General features: G+C 39.3%; 1 protein-coding gene across 3 annotated transcripts; it reads left to right on the forward strand.

Annotated features, from left to right (window-relative positions):
- The first annotated feature begins 165 nt into the window (after positions 1 to 165).
- LOC6558582 (putative phospholipase B-like lamina ancestor) lies at positions 166 to 12219 on the forward strand. Of its 3 annotated transcripts, none has more exons than XM_001983933.2 (5): positions 166 to 825; positions 7959 to 8014; positions 9345 to 10171; positions 10234 to 10350; positions 10427 to 12219. In XM_001983933.2, the coding sequence occupies exons 3-5, from the start codon at positions 9912 to 9914 to the stop codon at positions 12039 to 12041; spliced, it is 1992 nt and encodes a 663-aa protein (XP_001983969.1). In that variant the 5' UTR covers positions 166 to 825; positions 7959 to 8014; positions 9345 to 9911; the 3' UTR covers positions 12042 to 12219. The 3 variants fall into 3 exon arrangements, with proteins under 3 accessions (XP_001983969.1, XP_032590904.1, XP_032590901.1); XM_032735013.1 differs by lacking the exon at positions 166 to 825 and adding an exon at positions 1910 to 1995; XM_032735010.1 differs by lacking the exon at positions 166 to 825 and adding an exon at positions 3978 to 4279.
- Positions 12220 to 12538: the final 319 nt, after the last annotated feature.

Here is a 12538-nt window from a genome sequence, read left to right on the forward strand (position 1 = left end):
TTTTCCTCACTTTATTTACAGCAGACACCCTCTGCAGATGATCTCCAACCCTGCAGGCGAATGTTGTTGAGTGACATATCGGTGCTCTCTCGCTCGCTTCTCAGCGAGAGCTGGTTGGATGACCAACATTTTGGTTGGACTTGGAGTTTCGACGGACGAGTTTCGCACTCAGTTCAAATTCGTTGACGCTGATCGTTAAACGTACGTCGCAAGGCGATAAATCGAATAGAGTGTATTTTTTGTCGTGATTCGTAAAACGTTTTTATTGTCGTTGTTGTCTTTCAATTTCACTTCAATGTGCAGCTAAATATACATATATGTAACAGACATAAAAGCGCCAGTGTAAAACTACAAAACAAAAACAAATCAACTGCAATAAAATAAAATCAAATAGAATAAAGAGAAACGCCACGTCCAAGTATTCTACAAATGCATACTCATAAATAAAGCGGCACACAACATATAATTAAAAATTTTATCGCATAGCAACTGTTGAAACAGTTCCCCAACGCATTACAACACATATATACATATATATATATATACAAATCTCTACACACTTTCTTTAAATACATATCAAATATAATATTAAAAGAGCGTCAAACTAAAGCCGAGCTAAAAACTTCCAGTGCATTTCCAATGTAGCCCTTTATGGTTAATTAGCACGAGCCCGTTGTGTGACTATATAACAGTTTCGTGTTAAATCTCAAAAAAGTGGCAGTTATCATCAATATAACAACACCACAATACAACAAAACCGTGCAAATTTCTAGCAAAAAACAACGCGGACTTTTGCGTGACTCACCACAGCCAACAAATTTTCTGGTGAGTGATTGTTCACATTTATTGAAGTTATACATCGTCTGTATACTATATACTACTAGGAACTAAGAATATTCTACTCTACATGCCATAATTAGTGCAAGGTTTCTGTGTTTAGGGGGCTTGTCTATAGAGAAACGCAAATATTGATAGCGGAAATACATAGAAATAAAAAACCTGCCACACTTCATACTTCGTACCACTTGTTGGAATATAGAACACAGTCAACAGCTATTCTGTTTTACTCGGAATGCGGGTCAATAATTATGTATATATAAAATACACTTCTCGGTAAAGTACTTTTGTACTTTTCCCGTCGGCAATTGGCAAATGCGCAAATGTTGATAATTGCACAGGATCAGTGAGAAGAACAAGAGTAGACATGGCAACAGTAGAGTCTTTTGTCAGGGGTTGTTTTTGTTGCAGGCAGATCGGGAATCGAACCTGACCTGTTTGCTCGGGCTTCCAGTGTTTTCTAGTTTGTACAGTTTGTGCAGCTGATAAGCAAACATGTTGCAGGCTTATCTGCGGCTCTGCGGTAAAACCCTCTAATAGTTGTATTTATTTATATTTTATAATTGGCAAAAAACAAAAAAAATATTTTGGCAATTGCACTTAACTGATAAGCTCATATTTAAGTCAAGTGGAGGCTTTATAATAACCAAGTTGAAGTCTATTTGTTGTGGAATTTGCAGCCGGAAATTAGATAAGAGTCATGGCATGCGACAATCTCTGATGTCTCATCGATATATATATATATATCTATATATAGACCCAAGGGGCTTGTTTGGCTTGGCTAACAAGTCGGGACAAGAGAATGGGGTCACATGAGCGCGTTGTCATATATGTCACACACAGACAGGCAGATCTCCCAGGCCTATCTATGTTTGCATATATATATATATGTATGTATATATGATGTGAACCCAAAAATAAATGAAGTATTTACGCAAACAGCTGCTCGGATGCTGCTCAGCTTCATTCGGCGAATATTTCTTATCTGCATCTCAGTGCAAAGAAGATAAGATTTTACAAGTGGATGATGGACGGGACAGAAGACAATATGTAAATGCTTGGCAGTTAGTTTAGATTTCGCGTTGAAGCTGTTAAGATTAAGTCAGAGAATATTTTGAAAAGTGATTTCAGCAAAATGATGGAAAATTTAAAGTTTGGGTAATGCGCTCATTATTCTTTTTAATAGTTGAATGTACTTTTTAACCGCACTCAGCAAAAGTAAAAGTTGAAAAGGCAATGGCCTAGAACTATATAAAACAGAAAAAAAGACCAAGTCGACAACAAACATTAAAGCGTTTCAAATTACCTCGGCACGAACATGTCGGAGACAAAGGCAATGATCGTGTATACCCAAAAGTCGCTTGGCAACAAACAGTTCAAAGTCGGAAACTTCAGATCCCAACAAAGATGCTCAACACTGAGCAGTCTGAGCTGTTGTTGCTGAACTATGTACGACTATGCCAACAAGAGAACAGCATTAATCCACAGCGGGCAGGGTCTGGAGAAGGGGTTTATTCGAGAAACAACAAGCGCGTCTTCTATCACATCGCTGACTGGGGCAGGTCTGTTCAAAGAAGTTGCCAGGCTGCTTCAGCAGACAGGCAGGAAGACACTCAGACAGTTGGACAGTGTGTGTGTGTGTGTGTGTGTTATGTGAGGGAACTTGAAGATCGCAGCAGCAGCAGCAGCAGCTATTGTATCTCACAGATATGCAGACAAGAAATGAGGTCAAAATCCTTGAGGTTCTTGTCCTTCTGCATTACTTAAGATGGGGGGACCCTCTTCCTCTGGTCTCTCCCCTTTGATCAGTCTTTGATATTGAGCGACAATTGTCAATCAATTAACTCACATATATCACATTTAGAGTATTTATTCTCCTCATGATTTTGTTGCACACATTTCATTTAGAGTTATGCATATGCCTGGGCCATTCATCAACTGGCCCTATTCGTTGCCGCTTTAATTAGTTCTTAATTGGAGAAGACATGATGAAAATGTCGTGTCAATTAAAGTGCTACATCTTTGACCCCCTAAATGGGTCAAACAAGTAGAAATTCTATGGGAACATATTTAAAACAATAATATTCTTCTTAACTGCGCACTGAATGTCAATTTCAATTTGAATTTCAAATTAATTCCAGTTGCATAATAATAGCTAATTCTACAACTATGCGGAAAAGCGCTTTCAAATCGTTCGAGTAAATTCAAAGTCAATTGTCAGCGGATTTACATGGAATTGACGCTAAATGACGCTGTACACACTGCATTCAAAATTGCACACGATTTTCTGAAAATAATCATCAGCAGCACAGCACAGCACACAGTCGAGTGCGTTCCATTATATAGTCGATACCTGGCTATAAGTTGTCAAATTCCCTGGTAATTAATATTTACGAAATGGGTTTGCTCAGGCAGCGACTTGAACAATTTGCTATTGGTTGAAATAGTCAATTTTCATATTACTAATGAACTAGATAAATTGGTAATTTCTTCTTACCATTTTAGAGTTATTCAAGCCGTGTTTTAGTCTGATTTTAACTCATTACAACTAGTCTAAACTAAGATTAATTACTGAACTAATATGCTGAGCTTAGTGCTGGTTTTTTGGTGCAGGGTATGCAACGCTGTGCTACATTAAGCAAAAACCTGCTGTGGCATTAAAATGTGAGTTGTCAATAGTTGGTCGTCGTTGGTCACGTGTGTGTTATAACCTCGTCGAGTTAGCTGTAGTTCATCACTAAATGACTGATAAATGCATGGGTTGTCATTATTTGTATATGCAAGCTGTCAACTAGTCAATTTACATTAGCTCACAATTATTCTTACAGAGAGAGCACACCTGCCACCTGCCAACTGCCCTGCAACGTGCTCGGCGGTGGCACCGCACAGATTTGTGGCAGATCTTCGGACAGGCCGCAGATACAGATATGTAGCTCAATATCTGTTTTTGAGGGCCAAAACAGCAGACGGCCAAGTTCAATAGAATACTGCTCTGACCGTGCTCTGAAAATGTTCGGATTTTGTTTTTAACAACGCAAATCGCCAAATTGTCCGTCGGCTGTCGGCTGTCGATTGTCGGTGGTCGAATTTCCCACACTTTTTCTCTCTCGCTCTCGTTTGGCTAGCCAAATTGAACGCTCGCAGTTTTGGTGGAAACGTCAAGGCAATCGGTCGAAATCGGCGCGAAAATTTCATTTTGTTGTCGTTTTTGAAAAATTGCAAACTGACTTTAAAACGAGATTCTTATCTCGGCGTTACGCGAAGCAATATCCTTGAGTTATTGTGGCTGAAGTCAGTGCAGATTTGTCCGATTTCTTCTCAACAAACTATAATCCGAAATAAATCAATCCAAAATCTTTTGTTTTTGAACTCCAACAGTTTTTCAATATACTGTGCACAAGTACACTGATTGTACATCTAAATTATATATTTTTCTATAAAGGTAAATGAACTGAATAAGCTAAGAGCATCTTAACTGAGCTTCGAAGCCAAAAGATCAACTAATCTCATGTATATGTATATATATATATACTAAAGAGACTGACGGAAGGCAAGGCAAATTCTCGTAAATCGTCTGAATCACAAACACCAAAAGCAAATTGCAAGAAAAACCTTAATAGAGAAAAAGCAGCTGATTGGCTAACACACAATAAAATGTATTTTAAACGAAGGAAAACTGCTAATGCAAAAAGCATATAAACTAACTTATTCAATGGCATTCTACAAATCAAGAAATACAACTATATCATTACAATAGAGGTGTGAATGGTGGGCTTAAGTTAGCTTTAAAACAGCTGAAGGGTTGATACAATACCTGTTTAAGTATGCTGATAGCTGATATAATTATTAACAATTATAATTGCATCATAGTCTAGACTCTAGATTTCTCAGCTTTTCTCAGCTGATTACAATTGTGAATAACATTTCATAAGGTTTTCATAAGATCTGCTAATTGCTTGTTTAATCAGCTGACAAAGCAAAGCATGCGTTCCCCGAATGCATTCCCCACTGATAAAAATGCAGTATTAAATAACAGTTGGCCACGTGTTTAGTTTTTATGTGCAAACATACTCTTCAGACGTCGCGAAGTCTGAGCAAATATATTGCTTATGATAATGCCATTATCATATAGGTTTATCCTGTTGCAGTTTTTTATTACAAGCAGTCTACATTTTGTTATATTCTGCTTAGCTGTCTTTTACATTGTGGGCTGGGATCAGGTTTACGGCTTCCATTTGCTAATCAGGCACCGCTGACGACGCGTGGCGCAGTTAAGATTTTTTTTTAATGGATCGTATAACCGAAGTTGTAAATGATTGACCCATACTTGTGTGTATTACAATTATTGCACATTCATTTGCATTTTGGGATCAGTTTTGCTAGCTTTGCTTTTTCCATTCAGCATTAATTTAGGTTCTCACATTGGCGACAGGTCGACTTTTATTTTCTGTCGCAGACAGAGTTTTTCTGCTGTTGTCAAGTGAATAAACGTTGGGTTATTGAATTATTTATGAGACACATTCTATGTGAATGATATCGGACTGGTTGTGACTACATTCTTTATCAGCTACAGTTTGATCACGTTTCTAGCACATGAACTCCCTTGGTGATACACCCCCCCCAACCCCAAGCCCAACCCCAACAACACCCAGTCTTAAAGAATTCTACCACATGTGGTGTTTTGTACTTCTCGATTTCGTGGAACTTTTAGCACTTATTTTAAATATATTCGCATTAATTTTTAAGCACCTTCCATAATTTTTGTTCGTTTGCTTAGTTCATAGACTATTATTGATGTTGGGAAATTTTTTGTACTAATTTTTTTTCAGTTCTTTTTATTCTTATGAATAAATACGTTTCTAATTTATTGCTGTTTATCAAAGAAGTCATTCTGGAGGCGTTCGTGGCATGCTTTGTTGATGGAATCGTTTAGCAGAGCGGTAAATAATTTTAAGTTAGCCGCTAATGAGTACAGTCTGCACAAATATCGAAATACATCTATGGAATTTCCAATGAGATACATAGATACATAACTTATTATTTGATAGTGTTTATCTTTCAAGATTTCTTAGCACAAATATCTCTAACTAAATCTGTTTTACGTGTTGCCAGACTGACAACATATTTATGATTTGAGCTCGAAATTGATGGGTATATCATATATATAACAAATAGATATTGTTTATCGCTTGACATTTCTTACTAAAGGCGCAGTAGCACTATCGCTAGCATATAGACTATAACAGTTGGCAGACTGACAGCATATCTAAATAATGCCACCAAGTGCAATCTTATCAGAATAAGGCTTAGTTGACAACAGCCGCGATCGATTTGACATATTCAGAGCGAAAGTTTATATGAACGGAGTTTTTTGTTATTAACTTGAACAAATATTTACACTTTACTTAGATGATTGATTAGCTGACATTGCATATAGAAATTGTGCACAGTTGCCAAGTTATAGTTTATAATACTTACTAATGTATTATTGCCTGGTTGCAGGTCTCCAAAATTTGAGTTGTGGCAGTGTGCACATTGAACTCTATAAATCAGCCATGTACACAGTCAACAATTAAGCAAAAATAACTTATTCTGTGTGTGTGTGTGTGTGTTTGGAATAAACAAAAGTTGATAACGATAATAAACTTAATTAAATAACAAGAAGAAAACAAAGACGTCAAGTGCCGGCTGCATGGTTGGATTATGAGCATTTGAAGCCAAACCCAGTTATAGTTAAGCAATTTGCATTTGGCTTTTTAGATAACGAAAAAAACTCTTAGTTATTGACGTCATTGGCAACTTTACGGCGAATTCACTTCACGGGTTTGAGATTTGCGTAGTTTATGTCAGGCAATTGACAGCTGCTCGCGATTGACAGCCTTTTCTCCTGCCGGCCTTGAGGCACTCTCCTCTGAGACTGTGTTTCGTTTACAATGAAAGTCAATATTTTTCACATATCATATCAACTTTTCTCTTGTATACAACAAGTAACAATCTTTTTAGGGCCCCGGGGGATGGGGCAAGATGTTCGGATTCTGCGGCTGCTTTTCACTTGTGAAAATAAACAAGCGAAACGAAAATAAAATTCATTTCATTTTGCTTCAATGCAAGGCAAATAATCATCAGAAAGTACAGTCTCAGCATACAGTGAAAGTGCCAACAAACTTCTTATAGAATTGAACACAAAAATAAACCTCGTGATTCACAAAATTACTGTGCATTAAATACTACTTGTATACAGTTAGGGATTTGCTTCAGATGAAGCCTTAGCCTTTTCATTGAATGACTTCTAGCGAATTTATTGTTGTTATAAATTCTGAACGAGTTCATACAAATATGAATACAAATGTTTTCATTAAGCTGATGGCTTATAAAACTGGTCAGCTGATTAATTTGCTGACGTTTAATGCGACAGCTTCTGAAGCGCGTGCACAAATAAGAATACATTGAAATCTTATCTAGATATAAGAATAAATTATAAAAAATATAATGAAATCACATGCAATGCAGCAATTTCAGCTTCAGTAATTCACTCACAAGTTGTTTTCAGTATTTTTGTTGAGTCAGCTGACCTTTGCCCTGTGCTTGTCTACTGTAATTGCCAACATATAGAAGAGCAGCTAGTCACATGTAGTTTATAGTCTGATTGAGCTTTAACATTGGAAGAGATCAACTGGTTGTTGTTCCAATTGAAAGTGTTTCCCTTCTTGTTTAGCGTTTAGACGTCAGCAACATGGGACCACCACCAATCAATTCAAGTCACTCATATTTCATATAGCATTTAATGATCATCGACTTCAACCATGAACCGAATTTGTGCGCGTGCGCAGCGTATATAAAAATGTTTTTTAAGTAAACAAAGTCTGCGAATGGGTAAATATTGACTGGATATCGCCTGTCGTTGCTTGCAACTTGTCGTGGGTGTCCGATTAATCACGAGACGCTTTAATAATTGATAAACTAAACAAACAAAATAATGCTTTCACAGAGTGTATCGAGTGAATTGAGTGAATTGAGTGAATTGAGCATTCCCAAGGATTTTAGGCGCCGCTTTATAAACTTTATTTGCATCACCAGACTAAACATTGATTAATATTTGTTAATATTCTTTCTCTTTGCAGTTCCTCAAATGGGTTGACTTGTGATATTTAAACTTCCTGGACCCGGGAAACAAAAGGTAAGTAACAAAATCAAATGCAAAATAATATCCAAAAAGACACCATATGTCGTGGCTGTGGCAGTGTCGAAAATCTCAAAAGATATATATATATATAAATATATATATACGGTCATATTTTGTTATGCGCAATCTTAAGTAAGCAAACTGTGGCAATCGATCTATAAAAATACCTCGCCAATCGTACTAGAGAGACTTAAAAGTTTATTTGCTTGTTGACTGAGTGATGCTGAGATGCAAATTGTGCCATTTTATATCTGACAGATATATACAAATGTTTTACAACATCAACGGAATCAGGTGAATTAATTTGTGTACAGCATCAGAATCAGCATCAGAATCAGAATCAGCATCAGCATCGGCAGTATTCCACACGTGCCCAGTAGTTTCAAAATCCATAAAAACAACCGATTGAACGAACAACGGGGCGTATACACAATTTCTCGATTTCAATTTGTTTATCATGTTCGACTTGTACAATTCGAATTTCCATTTGAGATTCTAATTACACGCCGTTTCTATGTATATACACTTCTATTTTCTTTATCTTTATCTTACACATTAAGAGTTAGGGCAAAAACCTTGAGATTCCTTACCAAAATATTATTAAATGTGGGCCATATGTTTTTTAGTGGTTATCTTTTGTCTGGCATCATTTATTAATTACTTAAGTTGGACTCTGCTCTCTGATTAATTAACCAACGATCTCGTTTTTTAATTTGTGGTCGAATTATATCTGCTGTGCCTACATAGACCAGGTGGAGCCTCTTAAATGTTTACTGGTCTATTTGGGCGCCATTAAAATTCGCTACTCAAGAGCCATTAAATTAATTTATAAGTTTTACAAATGCTCAAATATTTGTTTACCCAACCAATAAAGAAGGTGCGAATACTTTTTAATCCCGTGCAAATTTAAATAGTTCGTGTATATGGACAAATAATCGAATATACTTTGGTACTCATTCAGTCAGTCAATTTTATGAGATTTTCCTTGAATTTATGAATTACAGATCAGGCTTGTGGCAATGTTCATAAATTGAATTAAGACATATTACAAAACGATTTGAAATTTGGGTAAATGTTTATTATTATTTGAATGGGAATGCGCATTGTATAAATATTTAGACTAATGGTACCATAATGGGCGTTCCTTTCATTTAAATATGTATGAAGCAGCCAAGACGTCATAAAGATGCCAACAAAATACTTGAACCGTGTTTGTGAAATGCCAATATCATTTTCCAAAAATTTGCGTATTAAGAAATATCGAACAAATTTATGCATATGTATATATAAAATTTCATGCTTTTTTCTTTGTTGTACATTTCAGGGATACATTTTGAACCTCTGTACATTTTATCATATTGCCGACAACAAAAGCTGAGCTGCTACGGGACATAGCGGCGAACCGAACAAAAGAAAACCACCAAGCTAAAGAACCACCACAACGCAACGCACTTAACCCACTCGATAGATTAACAATAATTAGTGTGCAATTTATAATTGGATTTTGATTTGATTTTAATGAAACACTGCTAAAGAGCAGCGCCACCACCGATGAACCAAACGGCCGTTTCGCTTGACAGCGTGGCCACCGTAATCATTATCGACACCAGCAGCAGCAGCATCAGCAGCAACAGCAGCCGGCAGCATCAATATCCTGGCCAGGTGATTACCATCAAACTGGGCCACTCCTACGCCACACGTGCCGATCTCAACTATTGCCCACAACAGCCGCTGGGCGAGTGAATTGTGAAGTGAAAACCATCGCCAAAAATCAGACTCACATTTATAGATAGCCACAGCTAAAGCTAAAAAAAGGGGGGAAACCAAATCGATCGTGCAAATTTTGTTTGCTTTAACCCGGTAAAAAGGCGGCTTCAAGACGGACGGAACCATGCTAAAAGTCGTTGGTGCATCATGGCAAAAAACGCGGATAGGAACGTATATACTGATCGGTGCCGGTTTACTGGTGATCGGTGCGTTCTTCATCGGCTCCATGGACCGTCCACATTACGATGGCACCTACTGTGCCACCGCCACATGGACCAAGAAGGTTGGCTTTCGCATCGAGAACTGGAAGCAACAAAACGATTTGGTTAACATACCCAAAGGCGTGGCCAGAATATGCTACAAGGATTCGGTCTTTGAGAATGGGTAAGCTACACAGATTCGCTCTAAATCGAATGTATAAATAATTGATTTGTTTATCTTTACAGTTGGGCACAAATTGAGGTGGAGACGCAACGAAGTTATCCAGACTGGGTGCAGGCATTTGCCGCTGGCATGTTGGAGGGTTCGCTGACCTGGAAGAACATTTACAATCAGTGGGCCAAGTAAGTGGCTGCTAGCTGCTGACCAACTACAACAGTTGCTCATTTCAAATCTGTCTCTCTCTTTGTCTGCTTGCAGCACAATTTCATCGTCCTGCGATCGGGATGAGAGCTCGCAAAAGTTTTGCGAGTGGCTGCGCGAACTGCTCACGCAAAACTATGAAGATCTGCAGGCGCAGGCGGAGGCGAAGGCCAAACACGATCACTACTGGCATCAGGTGCATTTAATACTTAATCAGCTGAAGGGCTTGGAGACGGGCTACATCAGAGGCGCAACACGTGCACGCTCCGATCTGGAGGAGGAAATTCCATTATCAGATTTTCTGCTCATGAATGCGGCCGCTGATATTCAGGATCTGAAGGTCTACTATGAGAACTATGTGCTGCCCAATGGCACTGCCGAGGTAGGCAGTAAGAACTTCTTCCTGCCAAGTGCTTCGATGCTGACGCGGATTCTGAAACAGGAAGAGAAGCTGGCGCAGTCGTCATCGGAGTCGCTGCAGTTGCTCTTTGGCCACAGCACCGCTGGCAGCTATTCGTCCATGTTGCGCATACAGAAACGCTACAAGTTTCACTATCATTTTACGCCCGATTCACGCAGCAACACAGTGCCCGGCGCGGATATCACTTTCACCGGTTATCCGGGCATCATTGGCTCCACGGATGATTTCTATGTGGTCAAGGGAAGACATGTGCAGTCCATTGTTGGCGGCGTTGGCATCAAGAACGAGAATCTCTCACTGTGGCAGGGTGTGAATGTGACGAATATGGTGCCACTTGTGGTGCGTGTAATGGCCGCCAATCGCATTGCCCAAGATCGACGCACCTGGGCGCGTGCCATGTCTCGTCATCCGTCGACGGGTGCCAAGCAGTGGATCAGTGTCGATCTGAATAAGCTTGGCTCACAGGATAATCTCTACAATGCGCTCGATGCAGATGAGAAATATGATGATGCTCCAGTCGCTCTCAATGAGCGCGATAATGCGGCCATCAATGAGCGACATGATCAGTTGAAGAACATGGTCTGGATTGTGGAACAGCTGCCGGGACGTATGCATAGTAAGGATGTCACCGAACATTTTCTTGTGGCCGGCAATTCCACCTGGCTGGCCAATGGTCTGCCCTATTTCAATGAGACGATGGAGGCCAGCGGCATCGTGCGCGATAACAACAGCGAGGATCAGGATCTAACGCCCGCCGAGGAGGCGGAACTAACCAATTTGGAGGCAGTGGATAAATTTCTACGCAAACACGGGTTTCGCGGCGATTTACTGGGCGATGAATCGATTGCCTATGGCAACATTGACCTCAAGCTCTTCTCGTACAATGCGCGATTGGGCATGAGTGATTATCACGCCTTTGCCGGACCAATCTTCCTGCGATTGCAGCATGCCCAGCAGCCCAGATCACTGGAGGAGAGCCACAACCAGCTGTCGTCGGATCAGCCAGCGCCCGCTTCTGCCATCGGTGATGAGCGGCTAAGTGTGAGCATCGATGATGCAGCTGCTCTAGCAGAGTTGGAGAGAATTACGGAACGGCGACCGGTGAGGAATGATTTGCGAGCGATTGCCATGCGAAAGATTGGCAGCGGTCCCTTTAAATGGTCGTCGATGAGCAGCGTGGATGATGCCAATCACGAGGGTCATCCCGACGAGTTTAACTTTGACAAGGTGTCGCCAAAGTGGTCCTGGTAACCCAAACCGTTCCCTGGAATTCTTACTTGTTAGTGTCGCAATTGCCACTGCAAAGCAATAAGAATGCCTTCCCCTCGTCCCCTCTCAAATTCGAAATTTAAGATTCGTCTGAATGTGTGTTCCTAGCTGATAACTTGTCGTACGTAGTTAAAGTAAATTAAATTGTGTTGCGTCCATAGTCATAAATTGTATTGATTCTCCCGTAAATCGTATGTCAATGTCAATTATTGTCTTCCAATTGATATTTATTCGTCTTTTACAATTGTAACATCTGTAGCTTCAAATTTTAGGTAATATTTGTATCTTTTACATATATAATGAAAACTACAAATCAATAAAAAATTGTATTTATTTTTGCAAACAGAATTCCCATGTATTTGTTAGTATGGACACCAACCAAGGTAAAGCGCCATCTATCATATTTAGCGGCGCACTAGACTTTTCCTGCCAGGTTGTAAGTTACCAAGGATTTCAATAGAAAGCGCTTTTCAAACGAA

Source organism: Drosophila grimshawi, unplaced genomic scaffold (assembly GCF_018153295.1).
Source record: "Drosophila grimshawi isolate 15287-2541.00 unplaced genomic scaffold, ASM1815329v1 contig_44, whole genome shotgun sequence".
In the NCBI taxonomy this organism is placed as follows: Eukaryota; Metazoa; Arthropoda; class Insecta; order Diptera; family Drosophilidae; genus Drosophila; species Drosophila grimshawi.

What these genes read in the sequence shown, in the direction of transcription:
- LOC6558582 (XM_001983933.2), top strand. Translation starts at nt 9,912, where the DNA reads ATGCTAAAAGTCGTTGGTGCATCATGGCAAAAAACGCGGATAGGAACG. An exon ending in GATTCGGTCTTTGAGAATGG is followed by an intron (nt 10,172 to 10,233) that starts GTAAGCTACACA and finishes TTATCTTTACAG; the next exon opens with TTGGGCACAAATTGAGGTGG. An exon ending in ATTTACAATCAGTGGGCCAA is followed by an intron (nt 10,351 to 10,426) that starts GTAAGTGGCTGC and finishes GTCTGCTTGCAG; the next exon opens with CACAATTTCATCGTCCTGCG.